General features: G+C 34.6%; 1 protein-coding gene across 1 annotated transcript; it reads left to right on the top strand.

Moving 5' to 3' along the window:
• The first annotated feature begins 5,595 nt into the window (after window positions 1–5,595).
• LOC145110652 (sister chromatid cohesion 1 protein 1-like) lies at window positions 5,596–15,599 on the top strand. The gene is made up of 14 exons (XM_079047087.1): window positions 5,596–5,789; window positions 9,430–9,513; window positions 10,795–10,860; window positions 10,945–11,033; window positions 11,113–11,157; window positions 11,235–11,289; window positions 13,436–13,502; window positions 13,595–13,664; window positions 13,764–13,842; window positions 14,121–14,227; window positions 14,347–14,402; window positions 15,046–15,180; window positions 15,286–15,388; window positions 15,548–15,599. The coding sequence occupies exons 1-12, from the start codon at window positions 5,596–5,598 to the stop codon at window positions 15,163–15,165; spliced, it is 1,032 nt and encodes a 343-aa protein (XP_078903213.1). The 3' UTR covers window positions 15,166–15,180; window positions 15,286–15,388; window positions 15,548–15,599.
• The last annotated feature ends 6,859 nt before the right edge of the window (window positions 15,600–22,458 follow it).

Below are 22,458 nucleotides of genomic sequence, written 5' to 3'. Positions count from 1 at the left end.
TTTTCCATACCTAAAATAATGTAAGTATATATATATATATATATATATATATATATATATATATATATATATATATATATATATATATATATATATATATATATATATATATAATCACTAAGGCGTTTGATAGCCCCCATAAACCATAAATGTATTATTAATACTCCATGTGAGTTTTTATAACTGTGCTATTGACCCAAACTGCCTGTAACAACGTTCTTCAGGCGTTGAAATGATATGACGTTTGTCACCCCAGGCCTGTCGGTCTAACTGTAGCTAAAAGTTTAGGTGCGGGATTGTTAGTCCCGTATAGATCTATACACAAATATCACGCTCTCCCTACAAGAGATTATGGTTTATAATACAGGACTTAAAATGCGTACTTAAAAGTACGATGAAGTCAAATGTCTCACAAAATTTAGTATCAATAGGTTTACGTATGAAAAGTCCGTTTTTCTTGTAAATGTAAGTATTTCCTCTTTATAGTGTTTATAGTATGTAAAATATCATGAATATCTCGTAAACTATACCTATTATAGTTTTCAAAAGTGTGTTTAGAATGAAAAACCTTGGTGTATTACCAACTTTGGATGTAAAGTATAACATTAGTAGTAACGTTATTTTACGTATTAAACATTTATACACAAAATGTAGATGAAGCATTAGAAACTGTATGTAACGATTTGTATTTTAACATAAGTTTTTCTTGCGTTTCACTTGTATTTTCCCCCCTAAAATATAGTAAATGTGTGAAAAGGTAGGGGTATGAACTTACCAGGTAAGAGTGATGATTTGAAGAAAACGAGACTTTACTCGGGCAACACTTCGACCGGAAAAAGGTTAGTTTCTCGGGAATTACGGAGCTTCGGGTTTTCGTCAAAGCTTGGATATGTCACCGGGGCGTCGGGGTAGCTAGAAGGGCTTGAAAGTATGCAAACATAGGAGAGAGGTTGTGAATTTGCAATTTAAACTCGAAAGCCTCGCTCCCTTTATATAGGGGTGGAACTGAACCTCGTACGCGGGGCGTTCCTGCGAAGTACGCGGGGCGTTCCCGGTACGTTGGGCGTACCTTCGTACGCGGGGCGTTCACAAATGACATTGCAAGGAGATATAAATAAGACAAAATCAAAGTTTACTTTATTGTGGAAAAATATATCCTTGCAATGAAAATTCAAATGAAAAATATGCTATTACATATATTCCTAAGCAATCTATCATAACTCTAAAAGTTGTAGCTCAAAAATCCGATCTTCGAATCCATGCGATCGTAATCCATTTCTTCGCGACCAGACTCAGCTCGCTCCTACCTTTAAGCTTCCTTTCTTTTCTTCGATCCTTCAAAACATCAAAATGTAATCTTATCACATCATGTATTAAGAATCTCCAAATTTGAACTTAATAGAGTTAGATAGTGGATTTTACCTGAAGCAGAGTCATACATCTTGACTCTCCCATCTCTTAGATCTCTCAGGTAGTCAGGGCAGCTTCATAACCAATGCCCCTTCTTTTGGCAGTAGAAACATATGGATTCTTTTGAAATAATACACGAGACTATCTCAAACTCAGCCTTTCTCTTGCGTAGAGAAAACTTTTCTGGACTTCCAATGTTGCCATTGCCCGTAGAAGGTTGGGATATTGATTTATCAGACAAATTTGCTCGACCAGTGTGCCAAATCATTTCTGATTCAGCAGCAATAAGCAAATAAGTCAAATCAATAAGGGTCAAGTCGTGGTCCATCATATAGTACTCTCTAACGAACTTACCATATGATTCGGGAAGTAACTGAAGAACCAAGTCAACAACCAACTTCCTTGAGACATAGACACCCAACATCAATATGTAACTTCATATCCAAGACATGAGCACATACATACTTTCCATCTTCGTGCCTTTTTGCCAACAGGGCTTGAGTGACCTTGAACTTTTCAAGTCTTGGAACACGTGGGTCAGGGAGAATTATTGGAGGAGTTGGAGGAAGTGAAGCATGATTTCCATTTCCACAATCCAATCGTGGAACATCATCTTCATGTTGAAAACTTTTTCCAACATATTCAGGAAGACCATAGTTGTCAGACTTTGACATCTATAAAACGGAAGAAAATTCAAGTTAGTTGATTGAGTCCTTAATAAAACACACAAATGAGATATTAAGGCTAGGACCCAACACAATATCCTACAAATTGGAAGAGGGATGCCGTAATCCAACTTGCAGAACATTTGAAGGTAGGTAAATGACGATTTACCAATTTCCACCATGAAAAAACGAAAAAGAAATTTAAGTTTTAAATGAATTGAAACTCCTAGATCCTTTGAGATTCATTGAACTTTTCAATGGCATGTTTAAATCTCGAGTGTGCCCTTCATTTGTGACTGGGATGCCGAGGCTCACAAACAAGTTGTGGATAACCTTGCAAATATACATGGTGCCCCCAATGTTACAGTCACCTAATAGATGTGCCGGTTAACCACACATGCTCCATCGATCTATGACAAACATTGAGTCACCCTTTGCAACCTTTGCTTAGAGCCCAATTAGTGTGCCGGTTAACCACACACGCTCCACTAACGTCTTAGCAAGGGTAAAAAGTGTAATTTCATGGAGTAGCACCAACTCCACATTTTTCCTAAAGTAACTAAGATTTGGGAATACTTCATTATACTTATACTGGAAGGTTGCATCCTATCCTACCCGTTCGGCTAACGACCCTCTACTAGTCAAGAGTGCGGTGGGTAAGAGTGAATACCCATTCAATCGCCATTTTATAGGCAATTTCCTTAAACACCCCTTATGACCAGCTTCGTGAATGAGGCCTACTAACGGTAAGACTGACTCTTTACTCATACATACATAATATTAGACTTTTAATTTTATATATAGTATAAGGGTGTATTTTACACTTTTAAAATACTAGGTGGTTTAATTTAATAAATTACACTTTTAATTTAATTAAATATAAACCATATCATTATGGATTTATTAACTCTCTTTTAATTATACTTTTAATCAACTTAATAAAACCATAAGGGTGTGATATGAACTTTTCAAAAAACTAGGGTTTTAAAATTTAAAATTTCAAAATTAAACTTTTAATCAAAATTTAAATTCCAAAACTTGAGGGCAAGTTTTGAAACTTTTCAAAACTATCTAGATCAAATTACAAATAATTAAATTAATCAAATAATTGGTAATTATCTAAATTTGACCTAATTCAATTTCTTACTAGATAATTTAAAACAAAAATTACAAATAATTAATATTTATCTTATAAAACAAGTAATTATCTTAATTTTGAAAATTATCTTCTATTTTGGTAAGGATAATCACTAAATATTGATAAAATTTGGATTTTATTAATGAAAAACGTTTTTGGTAATTATCCCACAGCAAAATAGGTCAAAATCCCGAAGTTTCATCCATCTGAGCCTCTGACTCGTCGAGTCAGCACTGGACTCGTTGAGTTCACAGTGGACTCGGCGAGTTCAGGTATGGACTCGGCAAGTCCAGCCTCCAGAAAGCAGAAATTTCGATTTTCAGGCAGCAAATGATCATATAAGCATCAAATACATCAAACAAACAGCCTAGGCTCTGATACCACTGATGGCCTGATGGGTTTTGAGCACTACATCAATCCTATGGTGTACATGCAAACCCTAAAGCTTTGGATTTAGTTTGTCTAATGAACATGCAATAATCATCCAAATGCTAAGGCTATAAATAGCATGCGTGCCTTTCCGAGTTTTTCACACCTTTCTTCATTCTCTCTCTAGATTCTTTCTCTCTCTAGCTCTCCAAACCCCCCCTAAACCCTAGGTAAAACCCCTAGCACCTGAGGGAAGCCCCGAGGCTCCCAGAGTCCCGAGAAAAAGGGTCTTTCGGTTTTTCGAAACGCTGCTCCGAGCAAAGCCCGATTTTCTTTAAAATCCGCTGTAAGTAAGCTACGCTTACGCAATTTTTAATATAGCTTTCAAATAACTATAGTAATGTTATTAGGTCCTTAAAATAATTATTTGGGCTATTATTATGAGTTATATAAGTATCGTTTAACGCTTATATAATAGTAATAATAGTGGACTATTAATTTGTCGCGATTATCGTTAGACTAAACCCTAGTGGTATTGATACTAGGTTTTATCGAAGGAAAATTGTTTTGAGAGTATCGAAGCGCTGTCCGAGTGCTGAGTCGCCACCTTTCAGGTGAGTGCATAGTCCCTTTCATGAACATGATTTTAATACAAGTATTGATTGAAGTATTAATTATATGTTTATGTGCGAGTTAATTGATGTTGCCTGAAATACGTGTTAAAGAACATACCTGATTATATATGATAATTTAGGATAAAGAGTAGACCTAAATTAATTATGAGGAATATTGGGTAGTATTTTCTTACGAGTACAAGTGAGTTATACTCAGTGAATAGAACTTTAGCATATGTCATTTATCCGGGAGCATGGATTAGACACAGTCATTGTCCCTAGTCCGAGAGTATGGATTGGACATAGTCAACTGTCATTAATTCGGGGGTATGGATTGGACATAGTCAACTGTCATTAATTCGGGGGTATAGATTAAGACATAGTCAGTTGTCCTTAGTCCGGGAGTATGGATTAAGACATAGTCATTCGTCCCTAGTCCGAGAGTATGGATTAGGCATAATCATACGTCATTAATCCGAGAGTATGGATTAGTCATTCGTCCCTAGTCCGAGAGTATGGATTAGGCATAACCATTCGTCATTAATCTGAGAGTATGGATTAGGTAAAGCCGTTCATTTCTGATCCGGGAGTATGGATTAGGTAAAACGGTTAATCTTAGGTTTGAGAGTATGGATAGTCTCGTTGTGAGGATCGACGGGGTGGGATAAGAGTTGCTTATACATATAAAGTGAAATTGTATATTTTGTGAGTTCTAAATTATATATATGATATAACATTGTGGGATTGAAATCCCTATGTACTCACCAGGTTTCCCAACCTGACCCACTCAGTTTATTTATATCACAGGTGTTTATATGAAGTCACATTACACTGAGAGATTTAAAAGAGATGTAGATCACTAGTGTAAATGAATGTAAGTTCTGTTTATGCTTATGTTTCTGTATTGACGATGACATCCCAAATGTTTTAAAAGTGAATAAAAATATATTCCTTTAGAAATGCTTTGATAACACAATTATCATCTTTTGTTTTGGGACAAATTCCGCAACACTTTTATTTAAAATGTTACTCTGATTTTTAAACAAAGCATAAACAAAATCGGTTTTTTCTGGCCATGAAAATGGGGATGTCACACGAGGCTCCAAACAAGCTCTTTCCGAAGGTGATGATAGAGGAAGAAAAAAGAATTTGGTCTGTAGTATCTTGGCTATCCTCTTTGCCTGACGTTCTTCGAATGGCAACTCAAATGGCCAAAGCGAAATCATTTCTCACAGCCCACGCCTTCCGAGCCACTCCTTCAAAGCTTCCTCCCATTCCGGCTCCAAAGATCGCTTCTATAAACCAGGGTTCTCCACTCCGGATCCCTGATGACATTCCGGAAGAACCTCTTCCGAATCCTACTCTGTAATTTGCTGTTGATGAGAACATGCAACTCATTATGTCTGCATTAAAGAATGACAAAGGCAAAAAGCCTATGACGGCCGAACAACAAGCCTTCCACTCCGGACCTCCTCTAAAGCAAAAATATGAATGGTCTCAGGAGGAAATTAACAAGGCATTAGAGGACAGCATCCAGATCCAAGCTCTATGCCGTGAAGGCATTCTCCGGAATCATGAAATCATTCCTTTCATGTATTACAATGTTCCGAAAAATGACTCCGAACAGATCTTTCTCTCTCTCCATACAGCAAATACTACATCAAATTCGCTCTTCTTCACCCCAATGACGATCCGGAAGTGATCCTCCGGACTGAGCGTGAAAGACTTGAAACATTCTACTCCAAGAATGCACAACCTCTTAAGGAAGTGTGGACAAGGAAAAGAATTACCCAAGTTCATGGTTTTGGAAGAAAAATCTTAGTGAAGTTCGAACTCAACTTCCCATTATTTCGTTTCCACATCTTCCGGGACAAATCAACTCCTCGGACCATAACTGACGCTGATTTCCCTTCGATGAATCCGAATGACATTCTTACATTGGATGCTCACTTCTGAAGAAGTCAAAACGATGATATCAGTATGGGTGCTTATCATGCAGCTCTGAGTTTCCTCAAGGACTATGTCGTAGAGTTTTGCAGATGCGACTAAGAGCTGGCCCGCTTATACGGAACAAAAAACTTTGTTGCGAAAATCGACTTCGTTCTTCCGGAAGCTGAACTGCTTGCAGATAGTCCAATCGATGACCCAGTTCTAGGGTTTGTCTACACAACCAGGAAGACAAACAAGAAGGACTTTTTCCGAGTCCTGGACAAACACCTAGTTCCTACCAAAGCTCTTCGGAAGTTCATTTCTCGTGCATCCAAGTCTGAAGCTCCGGAACAGGTCAAAGCAAAGTTTATGAGTCAACTGTCCTGGTACATTGAATTCAGAGAATGGTTATTCAGAGCCTACACCTTCATCAAGGAAGAAGCCATCTAAGCTGACTGGATTGCTAAGTTCACTTAGGGGGAGATTGTTGGAACCTAAAAGTGAACCTCTAGCAATCATAAGTCCAAACGTAAATTCCGAAGTCAGCAAGTGTTTCGAAGTGAAGAGTAGTTCGGAATCTGTCCAGACTTGAAGAGTAGAAGATGAGAACTTTAGAAGCGAAGACATTCCGAAATGGACATTATGTCCGGATTGTATGATAATCCAGAGTCACTGTTTTTGTCTATTTGTGTATTAATTACTTTTGTCTAATTGAATGATTAGACATTTCATAGGACTTAGTATGTTTGTCAACTTGGACAATCAGCATGTAAGAATCATTCCTTTTATCCAGTCCTATGTATGTTTGATAGTTTATACCATGTATCAAACACTCCTATTTATAGGAGCTTTCAATGCAATGTTAAACGACGAATCTTTCACTTATTTCTTGACATTTACTAAGTTACTTCAATTATCTTTCAAACATTCTTCTTGTTCTTCATTTATTAACTTTACTTTGATCTTTACTCTTACTCTTCATTTATGGCTTGATCACTTGTTGAATACATTAACTCAGCTTGACTGGTCTATCCAGGCTTGACTAGAACATTCATTAGTAAGCAGACATTGATCTTAAGCATTCACTCAATGTTTGAGTTCTCAAACCTTGTCCCTGCGCATCAGATCTATTTGTTCTCTCACATTGTTCATTAGATCCATAAATGCAGCTGGCGCATTAGTGAGTCCGAAAGGCATTATTACAAACTCGTAATGACCATACAGGGTTCTGAAAGCAGTCTTCATAATATCTTCCTCTTTTACTTGCATCTGGTGGTATCCTGAATGTAGATCAATCTTGGAAAACCATGACGCTCCTTGAAGTGGATCAAACAAATCGCCAATCCTAGGCAGTGGATAACGATTCTTCTTAAGTTACCTATAGTCAATGCACATTCTATGCGATTCATCCTTCTTTTTGACAAATAGAACTGGTGCTCCCTTGGGGGAACTGCTTGGTCGAATGAACCCTTTGTCGATCAAATTATGAAGTTGAGTTAACAATTCATGCATTTCTGGTGGTGCTAGTCGATATGATGCTTTGGCTATCAGAGTCGCATTAGGAATTATATCAATTCTGAAACTGATTTAGGATGCTGAGTGAAATAAGTGACAAGCTTGTAATAATATTTAGGACCTTATGTATTTACGCTCTAACCTATGTTGGATATTTAATTATGACAACCTTAGTGTTTTTAATATTTTGAAATAATACTTGTTATCTCAAAAATGTTTTCTTTAACTGAGATTTTTAGCAACAAAGGCAGATGATATTTTAAAGTGTAAAGAAAAAATTTTATTTGATTCTGAAAATTAGAGAATGTCACAAATATATATTTTATTTTATAATTATTTAAATATTATCATGTATTAATCTAAGTATTAATTTATAAATTACAATATTGTATTATTATTTATGTTTTAAAAAATGCAATCCTAATTCATATTTTTTTTCTTTGCGCGGACAACATTAGTCACTCTTCAAAATCATTTTAAAATTACATATCTTTAATGTTGTTTGAACAATTTCTCTGTATTTGTGAATTAAGATTGTGCTTTTATTATACTTTGAAAGTTTATTTAAGCTTGAAATTAATCTAAGTGGTGTAATCTTCAGTTAATTTATTTACTTTTTTTTTTATTTTAAATTGATTAACCAATGTTTAACCTATTTATTTAAGTATGTTGATTTGATAATTACATAAAGGAGTCGACCTATTTATCTAAAAGGTTGAAAATATCCATCCATTTACATAAAAAGGTTGGGTTGAATTCAAATTTTCGACCCAATTAATAAATGAGTTGAACTCTAACCTCAATTTATTTATTTATTTATTTTTTCAATGAGACCCGTGTCTCTTCATTCTCAGCTTTGCGAGCCTCAGGGGGGTGTTTGAGATTACCTTTTTAGCTTTAAAGTCCTTTTTATAATTTTTTTATAAAAGTTCTTTTTTACAAAAATAATGGTTTAAAATGTGTTTGAATGGACAAAAGACAAAAGTTACTTTTAAAAGGTTAAAAAGTCACAAGAGTCACAAAATCGTGACTTTTAGAATCCAACTTTTCCCCCCTTTAGACTACTCGGTACGGGTCCATGGATGGGCGTCTTTGCCTACGTTGAGGCTCCTTAACGCCATTACCACGGTTGGAACACCGCCCCCGCCTCAAATTATCAGATGTGGCGTTATGAAATGTGGTAACGAGAACGAGGGGCAACACCCAATCAAATTATTTATTTCTTTTATTTTTTTTTCTCTCTCCTTTTAACACCAAGTTATAAGATGTTAAAATATATTAAAATAGGAGGCGACAATATTTGATATCCTATTGCTCACACCCAACCGTCTGATTGGAAAAGTTGTTTTAAAAAAACTTTTATCCAAAATGAAAGTGCAAAAGTTGTTTTTAAAGTAAAGCCTAACACCTCTTCCAATTCTCACTGATCCACCGTCTCATTGCCGTCACAACCACCATATAACCCTCATCACAGTTTATTTGTCTCTCCTCTCCGGCCAACCTCATATCCCTCTGTACCACCGCATTTTGTCGTCACCGCACCGACATTGTTGATGAGAAGGCTGAATGAACTCTCTATGAACGTGGAATCGAATGGGAAAGAAAATCAGAAAACAAGAAGGAGAAAACTGAATCCGCGAGTCCAAGCTTAGATCAGGGGGCGGCTATATGCCGGCAGAAGATGGAGGTGAAAGTTGGTTCATTAGCCGGCATTATCAGCCGTTGTCTGCCGGAAGACTGAGCTTGCAGACGTCTTATTTTCAAGAGGCTTTACAAGCCAATAACGAAGGAGAGGGACTGATGGTTTCACCAGGGAAGAGGTATGGGGAGCTTCATCGGGAAAAGCTGGAGTCGTCGGATTGTTACCGACAAGGTATAAGGGGAAGGGTGGGTCGTGGATTAAAGATGTTTGTGGCTGACGGTATTTATCATTATTATTATCTTTTTTGTCATTTTATCTTCTTCCCAGCTTGTTCTCCTAGGGAGGTGGGACTGAAACGAAATGACCCTAACTGAAGGTCACCGTGAACACTAGCGATATTTTGTGTAAAATTTCGCACACTCAACATGTAATAAGTTTTCTCTAACATATTAGTTTTCGTGTATCATTAGGACTAAAACCTAACAATTAGAGATGAGGCTGAAGGTTTTTATTTGAATTTTTATCTCTAAAAAAACTCAATAAAAAGATTCTAAAAGTTATTTCAAACAGCCTTTACAGCCTTTAGAGAAACTCTCCTACGTAACAATATTACCATGCTGCCCTTAAAATAATCATGTTGTCCTGGTATGTAAAGTGAAATTCTTTATGATGTCCTAGTATTAAGGGCATAAAAGTTTATGACTAGTTTTGTCAAACATTTTTAAGGAAATAAAGATTACATCTTCTAGTTTCAAATAAAAGTTATAACTTCCCAATTCCAACTACATATGCTTTCTGTTTTTTTTTTTTTTTTTTTTTTTCCAAAATTACCTAAAAAATCATATATTTTTTCAGAATTGATTATTATTAAGCAGAATAATTACTTTCTATCAGAAAGATGACTTATACTCGCCAGAATATATATAAAATCCCGCCTAAAATCTGTAATGAAGACCCCAGCCAAGTTTAAGGATTACGTGCATAATTACTCTTTAAATTCATAATGATTGCAATTTACTGCTTCATGCACACTCTCACTTTCACTCTCACGTTGCAAGTGTGATCTTCCTCCACAAGCAAACTACCGCCATTAAATAATCTCTGTTCCTTCTCTTCTCTGCAACCAACACAGAAAATGTTCTACCCTCCCCAGCTGAATGCTTACAAAGCGACTCTCTATCCAACGTGGTATGTAATTAGCAGTAATCGTCTCCTGCGTGCGTTTGTGATTGTGTTTACAAAATGGAAATAACTATTCTGGTTCTAAACTGTATAGAATTACAGAAATAATCAACTGCGTGTGTTTATGAATGCGTCTATTTATTATTGCAAACCTTTAGAATTATCCCCTTGCGTGCGTCGTTGATTGTTTGTATTCAATTAAGCACGCTTATAAAGTTTATAATTCATGTTCCGATGAACTTTTAGTTTCCGTCTATTAGAATGATTGCAGGAATGTGATGGATTTTGGTCATGATATTGTTTCGTTTTCTCTTCTTTTGATGTAACAAGGGATGCAGGATTGCGTAGGAATCGCAACTGGAGGAAACAAGACAAGCTTAATATAAGCCAGATTTGGTTTTGATTCAATTAATTTGGACGTAACAGTTATTTTGTTTTTGAATTCGCCTTTAAATTGAGTATCTTAATGCTTAAATGCAGTGAGGACATACTGAATCTGCTTGAATCATATACATATTCAGATCCATTTACTCCAATAATACCTTTAGGAGTATTTGGCACGCTCATTGGTAAATTGATTAATCAAATTCATCCATGTATACTGTACTTTGTTATGATTTTTCTCAATTTGCTTTTTTATATGTTCAGCTGGAGTCCTTTTTGTTTACAGGCATAGACTAGAACTTCTTCATGGTGAGATTATCACTCATTTGTTTTATGTTTTGCTAAACTTCAATTGTTCTTCAGCTCTAATTCTTTTACTTTTACAGAGGAACTTTGCTTATTTGGAGACATGTTGGGACGTTTCCTCCTGTCCGAACCCAAGTAAGTTTTTATTGTAATAGTTAAACTAAAGAATATAAGTTTGAAGCATTCTCTCATTACTTGACTACAAAGAATATGGAGTATATATATAAAGATAAACGTGCTTACATGCACCATCATAGTTACCCTACATGTAACAGGAAAACTAACAAGCTAACTGTATTAACTAACTAAGCTGTTAACTAATTAACTTAATCAGCTACAATATAGCTCCAATAGTTTGTTACTAAACTGATACATAATTTCTGATGAATACCTAGCAGCAAATTCAAAGCACACAATTTAAATCAAACGTTTACTGTGGAAACTGAAACAAGAACAACCACACATAGACCTTACACACATGAACCCTCTACAATAACCTAAACTAGATACAGAAATCTTAATCTTACAAACGATAACCAAGAATATAAATCGATTCACCAAGAACAATCTCTCTAAACTTTCTTTTAGGGTTTCAGTGTGTGTGTCTCATTGAAGGTGCCTGTGATCTTTAGAATGTCTTTTTGATAAAGTTAAACACCAAATAACCTTCATGTCCCATTCTAGATCTTATGGAGCATCACAGAAGATTCAAAAGTCTTTTTAACATGTAACACCCTAATTATATTTCTTTGAAACCTAGAGTTTATATCATACCTTCTTGTTAGCAAAGAGTAATGATATCGAGATACATAGAGTACTGTTGGATGGTGTACAAGATCAAGTATCCAATTACCTTGTAAAGCTTCAAATGCATCTTATGAAATCTAACTACTTCAAAATGCCATAAATCATTGGTTAAAAGTCCAAATGACCTAGTTCTTCTTGAATTATCTTCTAGAACTTTATAATATCTGTATAGCTGAATGTTTGAATTGCTGAGTTTAGGTTCTTAGATCTGATTTTGCAATGAAATTTCAATCACTTATCTTTGAAACTCACAAATAACTACTAATACCATTGCGTTGGACTTTTAAGTCCTCCCCATACTTTATTACACACTGGAGTAGTGTTTTCTAGTGATTTTCATGCGTTATAACCCAACCCAAGTGTCCCTTTTCACCTTTCTCATTTTCTCCCATACTTGCATGAAATAGCAACCTACTTTGTTCTTGTGTCCAAATCTTAATGTAGGCACTTGATTCTTCTTACCATTCTTATTCTAATTTATTTTATAATGTGTCTAAACATATATTTCATAGAATAATTGGTCATTTACATGCTTGAACCCTCATATTCCATTTTTGTCCCACTTTATGACTTAATGTTAATTCAAGACACTTTCACATGAAAGCTTGTATTTTAACTATCCCAATGAGTTGTAGCGTATAAATAAACACCATTCAGATCTTTTCCAACCATGTTGGTTATGTTAAAGGCTAATACCATGGTATAACTACTTTTGTCCCATTACTTCATTGCATTTCTGTGCATGTGTCCTTGAAACAGTAAGTTTCTAATACTCTTATAATACTTCAATGAAGATTGTAGGGGACCTTTATCCCTTATTTCCAAACTTATGCTCTTAATATGGAAATTTCCCATTTTGTCCTTGTTTCATACTTTAAATTAGCTTACACACAAACTCTCTACAATATACCTAAACTAGATACAACAGTCTAAATCTCACAAACGCACCAAGATGATAAATCGCTTCACCAAGAACAAATCTCTCTCTAAACTTTCTTTTAGGTTTGTTTGTGTGTGTGTGTGTGTGTGTGTGCTCCTCACTGAAGAAAAAAATGACGGCTTAATGAGTTAGGGCAACATGCATTGTACTTATATGCCCAACATTCCAGTGTAACCATTCCCACTTTAATATATTCATTCAGCTTCACACCTTCAAATATCACTTCCTGCTTCTATAAGCCAAACTTTCAGTATTTCCAACTTTAGTCCTCTAATTTACACATTAAGTACAAAAAGACCCCAGCTATCTGCAACTCAACATTTCAGGTTTGAAAACATTATTTACAGATAAGTATTTCTAGATTAGGTTGACAAAATCAGTGACGCATTTTAATACTTGCATTCAAATTTAGACGTTAATATTAATTTTTTCAATAATGCTCTAGTTAATTCTAATCAAATATCGAGTAGTATATTCATATATTAATCTCATAGTTTAGAATTTGAACAAGCATATTGTCACGTTGTTATGCAGAGCTGTCCCTGATAACCAACTCATGGTTGTTTCTAACTCAGGCGTGAAATGGAATTATGCTAATATGGTAAATTTGTCCAACACAAGGGCAAGAATTCCTTCAGTGTTTTTTTCTACTCAAAGTTCAAAAAACAGAACTGTGCCTTTTCTTTTGTGCAGAATCTTGACCAGATAGAGGATATCTACACCGGTCAGGGGGGGAATAATATCACTCATGATCGTCATCAAGGTCAACCATTTTATGTAGAGTTATCATAGACACATGTAAATCTGGATACATATTTTCCGATTTCTCAAATATTTACTGATGATTTATTTATGTTGTCAGCTGATATCAATTATATCAACATACGTGACAATGATAATTCATACCAGACTCAAGCAGGAACATCAGATCTAGATGAAAGGTAAGATACTTATATTGAAGCTTGAGCTAAGAACAGATGGGGTTTTATTGAATTGAGTATCTGTTGAATATGAATCTTGAGCTTACTTAATTTGTGGTTTTCTTTTTGAATTATCATTGTTAGAATTGATTCTTGAGCTGATATCTATAGTGGGGTTTCTGAAATTGGGTATTAGTCAGAGTTGGATCCTGTGCAAAGAAAATTGTGCCTAAACTAAGAACGGTTGGGATTAGAGATCATTAATGGGTAGAAATAACTTGGCACTTCTAATGTGATAGGTTTACGTTTGAGTCTCACCATGGGGAAGAAGAAGAAGCACACGTGGATAATACCAATGTACAAGAGAATTCTCGTATTCTACTCCTAACAAATGAACCCCATAACTGTAAGTATCATTTTACTGTTTGTCTCAAATACAATATTGTGTTAGCAAACGGTTCAGAAGTTGCTCAAACTTTTGGATGCTGTTTGTAATAATAGTTGCTGACCTTTAGATTCTTGTAGTTGAGGAGATCCCTGAGCAACGTCCAAGAGGACATGTTGGTCACCATTTTCCCAAGGTAAAATAGTCGGTCATAAGGACTAATCATATTCAAAGGAAAATCAAATATGGGCAAATTGTGGGGAATAGCAACGTACTTTACTCTTGTTACCATATATTTTACGCATACTAGCAAAATGATTGTATTTTCTATGCCCATTATGCTAATATATTTACATGTCTTAACCGATAAATAGCAATATATATAAACTGAAACATGTAAATTGGTTACAAGTTTCATGTTGCATATTGCTTATATTCATAACAAAATATAAGTATGCTGCTAGTATGGGTAAGAAGCTGTACGTACGTGTAAAGAAATGTAAGTGCGTTGCTATTGTGGGTAAATAGTAAAGTTTGTCATACAAGTTTTAGATTAAATATTGCTATTATCGGCAAATGATGTAAGTACATTGGTATTATGGGTATATAAATTAGAAACTAAGGCAGAACAGAAGTAACTCAAACATGAAGTGTTCAAATTTTCAAGAAAAAAATCACATGATATTACAGTTATTACAAAATAATCTAAATCCATAAACGATTTTCCCACAGCATCAGTGTGTTGCTACTATGAATGGAAAGTAATGTATATTGCCAATATCTTTAAAAAGAAAAAATTATTTTTCTATTTTCTATAATTTGTCTATCTAATTTTATAGGCACGGTACACACAACAAAGCAAAAGACGTCGAAGGAACCGAGCATCAAGAAGAATTCGGAATGCAATCCGTGATGACAATCAGACTCTTAGATCTTGGCTTGATGATTATGTTGATTGAAAAAGAAAGAGAAGAGTAAGTTCTTTTACCGATTTTCAATTTCATCAACCCGCACCAATACCATCATCAAATGATAAAAATGATAATTTCTCTTTCCTAACTATTAACATCGAACTTTAGCCTAGCCAAGATCACCTTGGTGGAGCTGCATCTGGATCACCAAGGGAAACCGCCGAGATACCCCATTTTATTTCCAGAGAACGTCTAACCATTGCTGGTAAAGGTATATCAGTTGTCAACTCAACAGTAATACCTTCTGATTTTGCATATATGATGGGCATATTGAAAAAATTGATTCTTTTACATTTTCTCATCATAATATGGCATATTTCAAATCATGTTTTGAACTTTTGATTATTCGTTGTCCTATTTTGATTAGCAGGTAATGAAGATACAGCTTATGCCTCGGACTTTAATTTTAATGTTGGACAAAGGTTAGTGAATTATATGGACTGCTATGCTTATTTACAACATATATTTTTTTTAAATCTCATTTATACACATTTTACATATTTATTTCATTCCAAAACAATCAAAACTTTATAACTTGAATATAAAAATAAACCTAAAATATTCATCTTGAATAAAAAAGCACACCGAAATTACCAGATTTTGGAGTTGTATAATCTATAACAAGATAAGTTTTATTAAAAAAACAAGACAACCAATGAGAGGTTGCCTTGTGTAGTGGAGAGCAACCAGCTTTTGGTAGCTGAATGGTTCCGCCCCATTCTTTTCTTTTTTGTTTTCTTCTTAATATATATTTTTCCCTCTTTCTACAAAAACAGTCTAATGCATCATGGTTAAGTGGAGTCCCTCACGTTCTTATGTATTTGAGATTTGATTTGTTTAGTTCCAACACGAAGAGAAATGGAAGCAACCCTGAACGAGTTACTATGGAAGAGCCAACAAGGCCTGACATGGTAGTTAATGAAGACACAGAACGGTGTGATCCGGTAGTGGCAGTTGATGATGTGTCATGGATTCCTGATATGGCGGCCAAACATTCGTATGAATCAGAAAAAGAATATGGTTTAGTAACTTCTACTCTCTTTCTTATATAGTATATCTGTTAGTGTCCCACTTCCACTAATGATCTCGGCATTATCCTAGTATCTGAGGAGGATGAGGAGGGTCCACTGGATGAGTCAACTTATGATCTATGCAAGGTAGATCCGTCGAGTTTTGCAATCTTCAGGTAATAAAATACTATTATGTTTTTTTAATCAATTAGTATTTAATACTATATAGATTAAATTAAAACACTTGTTTTTGATGTCTATAGGCAACTGAAGATGCATTTTGATACACCAGGATCTGCTCAAACAGGGTCACTTGATAAGCTTGCATTTGGATTGAACAAGAAAGCGGCTGCGGAATTATTTTATCAGACTTGTGGTATCTCCCTAGCCATATTCCGTCAATTATTTATTTATTTTTATCTATTGAGTGCTGATATAATTAAATTATGGAACATTCAGTTTTGGCGTCTTCTAGTCTCATAGAGGTGCAACAGGAAGATGCTTATGGAGATGTTCTAATTTCTAGGGGTTGCAAGATGTGAATGGTAGAAAGAGACTTGGAATTTTATAACAGTAGTATATATAGTTAAAAAGGTTGGCTTTAAGTTGCACTAAATCTACAAACTCAATTAGTAATTGTTTAAAAGAAACATATATGAATATGCAAGGATATGTGTTGGTTTATGGTAAAAGAAACATATATGAATATGCAAGGATATGTGTTGGTTTATGGTAATCACCTTTTTTTCATAATTTGCAGCATTTGTTTTTGTTGACCAGGTTAGATTAATTTTTAATCACCTTCCAAATTGAAAGCCATTATGCAATAAGTGAAAGCAATTTATAATAATACAGAATCATCACATGATACTATATCATTCATTCATTAAAAATTGTCTATTAAATTATTTGGTAGTATATTTCATTTTATAAGTTGTTTATATGTAATTTATGTATTAATATATTTTACTTTGTATTTAATACATGTTATATATATTTAATTATTTGTTTCAGTTTTTAATTTTAGACTAATTTACAGGAAAATGCAATGTACTTCACTCCTTTTACCAATGTAGTTATGATATACTTTATTTTTATCCTTAATATCTAACAAGGAGTTGCACCCCTGTGCGCTGGAGCGTAAACCACAAAAATTAAGGGTGTTGTAATTTTTTCGGGTTTCGGGTAATTCGGGTTTTTTCATGTTAAAAAAATACCCGTTACCCGATCCAAATTAAATTTGGATGGTGGGTTGGGTTTGGGTAATTCAGGTATTACCTGAAATATATAAATTTTCTTTTGAATGATATCTGAAAATAAATTTAATAAAATAAATGTCGTGCTCTATTAGTCTTGTTTATATAAACAAACGAGGCATAAACAAAGTTATTCAAACTTTGAACATTGAAATTTTTAAGTCAATAATACTTAACATATCAAGTAATCTTTTAACAACTTAATCTAATCTAATAAGATGTTAAAAAAAACAAATACTTAAAGATTTTAGTTTAAAATGTTTAAGATAATTGTAGCCATAAGTTTTGTCATGTTCTGAAGTTCCGTCAAAATAATGAGTTTGTTAGTTGCAATAAAAACTATAATCTAGAAAACAGTTAAGTTTTAAAGAACATGGTAACATATATAAACAATTGCTTTTAATATTGTTGGTGCCATACTGTTATAATAAAAGAGATTCATGTTTTACAATAATGATAGTTTAAGCGTGATCAAATAATTGCTACAAAGTACAAACTCTACAAAAGGAAAGAAAAAAAAGAATTTTTAAAATAATTCGGGTATACCCGAAACCCAACAAACGTACCCTATATCCCGATCTGAAAAAAAATCGGATTACCCGAATACCCGACAAAATTAACCTAATACCCGAAAAAATCGGGCGGGTAATTCGGGTATTGGGTATTTTCGACAGGGCTAACAGAAATGATGACAATGGTTTATTTTAGGTTCAATTCAAACGATATTTAATGTATCATGTTCGAATGGAAAATTACATACAATCTCGGCCGTTTTATCTACTATTTACAGTTACCTCTTCCCAAACAATAACACTTATTCTTCCTTTCACCTGCCATTCATATCTCTATCATCCCAATGCCTGGTCGATATGGCCACTCCTCCACGATTGAGAAGTTATCGGCCAAACGTCCTCGAATCCCATGGCTCCTGGTTCAACCTTCATCATGTTCGCTCTAATCCGCCCACCTTCGACTTCCTCTTCCTCCATTCTCCCATCTAAATCGGTAACCACACCACGATCTCTTACATCAGCTTGTTCCTCCAACTCCCATCTATATATACATGATTTTTGCAATTAAACTTTCTTTGGTGCCTAAAATTAACAATGGAGCGCTCCTAAGAATCACAACATTCAATAAGAATAAACCCAAGATCTGTCTGACTTAAAATTGATGTATGATGTATTTAAATGATGCAGCTGAAGACTGAAGTAGAAGACAAGGTAATTACTTGAATGTTGTATACTCTTAAACTTTAATTATGTAAAATTGATGACAATTATGAACTACATCATGAAGTGGAAAAGGTTATTTAAATGAAGATTGAAAATTAGTTGATCATGTTGAATGTGGATGAACTGTCTGATGCAATGTTTGAGTAAGTAGATAATATTTTAAAGGGATAATGTTATTAGACTATAGCCATTAGTGATCTTTTTACCTATTCGGTCGTGAAAAAAAATTAAAACAAAGGAAAAAAACGACCAAGACTATATCAAACCCAAGTCGGGTTATATTTTAATATTTAAACGATCCAAGTGGTAGTTTTCTTTTTGAGCCCGAATTAAAAAAAACAAATATATTATTTAACAAAATATAAAAAGATATCAATTTTTTTTCTTAAATAAAATCTAATATTGCTATACTTTAATATCCAATTCATATAGAAAAAAATATTTTGACTTTTATATTCTGTCATCGAATGAAAAGTAATCACTATTTAAAATAGGTTGCTAATGAGTATAAAAAAAGGATTTAAATATCTTTTAATTTTATATATTTTATCATAGATTATTAGTAACCATATTTTCTTTTCTGTTTCAAAGTAAAATAACTAACTTTATTATGTATAATAATTTTTGATAGAATAAAAATACTTATAAATTGTATTTATTTAGTAAAATATAAGTTTGAGTTGGGTTGGTAATGTGAATAAAAATTTTGGATTTAGTTTGGTTGTGTAGGTGGAAGAGGTGAAAGTTAGTTTTTTAAAAGCATTGGGTATGTGTCCAATGTTATGACACCCAAAATTTGTAACATCCCAAAACATACATATAAAAATTTGTTTTTAAATTCATTTAATTCATAAGAAACCGAGACCAAAATATTCAAAAAAGTCACATTGTATCATATTATCAGAGTACAAATCCCAAAATCACTAAGTGTGGAAAAATATGGAGTGATGCGATGCGATCAAGTTGGGCCATTTCCCTTCAAACTGGAAGTACCTGAAACAAAAACTGAAAACTGTAAGCACAAAACTTAGTGAGTTCCCCCAACATACCACATACTAAACAAACATATTGCCAAACATATCTGGGTGTTGGCCTACCCCTTCGGTCTATTTCAACCGGATACTACCAAACATATATGGGTGTTGGCCTACCCCTTCGGTCTATCTCAACCGAATACGTCAAGCATATCTGGGTGCTGACCTACCCCTTCGGTCTATTTCAACCGGATATCGGGTCTATTTCACCCCACTACTACTACCATATAATATCATAACATTAATCACCGAGTCATCAAACAAATACAAACATGACTGACAGTTATCACAAAGACAATCATCATGCTATAACATAACTAGTAAGCCGACCTTGGTGCCTTCGACCCACGACTATTGCGAAGGAAGACTCACCTCAAACTGTGGGTGTCAAATCGTACTCAGCGGATGACTTGCGAACTCCTCTCCCTATCGCACAAGCATAAAATCCTAATTAGCAATTAGGTCACATTCTAACCCCGAAGGTCCAAAACCCTAATCCTTTACTTAAAGCAAAAAGGTTCCTTTATCTTTGCCTTATTGGGCCTCCTTCTTCCAAGGCCCAAATCCATAACAACCTACAAGTATCCAAGCCCAACAAAAGGCTTCTAAGGCCCAATATGGCCCATAGACATCTAACATGATCCTAGGCCCAAAATGCCTTGATACAACAGGTGTGCTTGAGGCCCAACTTAGATAAGTCCAAGGCCCAACAAAACCGAGAGCCTAAAATCCTTTTGGCCCACTGTCTGCGTACGTGCGTGATGTGAATATTTAATGCACTAGTTTTTTATTTATAAGTCCTAATTTATCGCATCTAAACCACACCTTACAGGCAATGAACCCGATCGAGTATAATATAGCTTTGATAAGCAAGTGTGTCGAACACAAGGGGAACGGTAGTGAATTAATTTAAAATATTTGATTATAGGTTACAAAACACACGAAAGGAATAAAGAAATGTTTATTAAATCTCAAACGAATAACTAATAGCAATTCTCGATAAACTGACAGGGATACAAATTTCTTTAGGTACTTTGATTTAGATGAATTACTTCTTAAATTAATGGCTAACTACTGATACAATGGATAATTATTCATTATTCACCGATTCCTAATATGACTAGTGTCATGGTCACGACTGCTAATCCTTTGATTTCAACACAATTATTAACTCATTGATCAAGTGAACAAACAATCATGCAAATCAGTATTTAGTTCGTATTAAGCAAGATTTGATCTTATTTAACTCTAATAGTATTAGAAGTAAAATCATGCAGCGAATGGTCATTCTACTCATGCACACACATTAAAGTTCATTACTTTATTTCCTAACCCTAGGTTTTGGTCAAACCTCTAGTCATAATCACCAATGGTCATTGGACAACTATGATTCAAACTAACATAGCTAGATGGTCATCTAAACTTTATTAATTCAGCAATAGGAAACAAAACAACAATCTTTAACACATATGGATCTTCAATCAAACTTGACAAAATAAATTAAATAAGAATAAATAATACAAATAGCAATTAAACCAATAATTTGAAGATTCATTCAGTCATAAACACAAAGTAAAAGGTTTTAACACCTAAATCAGAAAGTAAACACATAATGGCATCACAATGGAATGCAAAAATGGTCACGATAACAAACCACATGATTACCGACATGAATCCGCTCTCTAATCCCTTAGATCTTTGCTCCATATCAGCTTAACGGCCCTTCGGCCGCCTTCTAGACCCTCAAAACGATAGCTATGAAGTTTTCTTGTTGCACAAGTCGAAGTGGAATCTCATAGATTATGAAACTGGTGGAATGATATGGGGTATTTATAGTTTATGGAGATGACATTAATATGGAATATTAGAGTTGGATTGGAATAAGGAAACTAATGGTGGCTTAGGGATTAAGCAAATAAAAATAAGATAAGTGGTGCTTGGGGAATAAGTAACTTGGAGGGAATTTCCGTCCAGCTTTTATGCTTCATCTTCAAGGCCGATTTTGGATAAGATAAATGTGGAATTAGCAAAAAGGCCCTCTCACATAAGTCGTAGGAAATTTCGTCTAGTTTTCAGAACATTTTGAATCTCATCAATTGGACTTATGAGTCTTCAGATATACCCGAAACACGGAAGATGGGTTAATCTGCCAACAATATCCTTTTTGCATCTTTTCAGCTCCATTCTTTTCCTTTTGCATTCCAGCTCCCATTTTAACTGTAATTGAATATTTCAAAGCATATTAAGTATCTTTTAGTTCTAAATAACATAAAAACATAGTATAAAATAATAAGAAAACATCATAAATATATGCATAAAATAGACGTTATCAGTGCGACGTACTCGGCATGTACGCCCATCTTACTATAGTGTTGACATGTAACACCCGGTTCCTGGTATGTACTTCGAAATTATAAATTTTACATTCTTACACTGGGACTCGACGATTTGGAGGCCTAACTCGTCGAGTAGATATAAATTATGGACGCAGGTGGAAGAGTCTACTCGCCAAGTCGGAAGCCCCGACTCGACGAGTAGACCTGTCTGGATGAAACCCTAAATTTGAGGGTTTGCACCCTATTTAAACAACTTATATGGCCTCTACTCCGGCCTCCACCACCCTCAGACTCTCTTCACGAAACCCTAACCAGATATTGAGTGTTCTTGAGCCTTTTGTACCTTTTGTGTGTTTTTGAAGCTTGGAAAGAAAAAGGAAGCTTGGGAGATCAAGAGAAAGCAAGTAGAT

Source organism: Lactuca virosa, chromosome 1, assembly GCF_052849685.1.
Source record: "Lactuca virosa cultivar CGN04683 chromosome 1, Lactuca_virosa_CGN04683_v6, whole genome shotgun sequence".
Taxonomy (NCBI): Eukaryota; Viridiplantae; Streptophyta; class Magnoliopsida; order Asterales; family Asteraceae; genus Lactuca; species Lactuca virosa.
The sequence above is the reverse complement of the archived record's forward strand: the minus strand, read 5'-3'. Positions and strand labels throughout refer to the sequence as shown.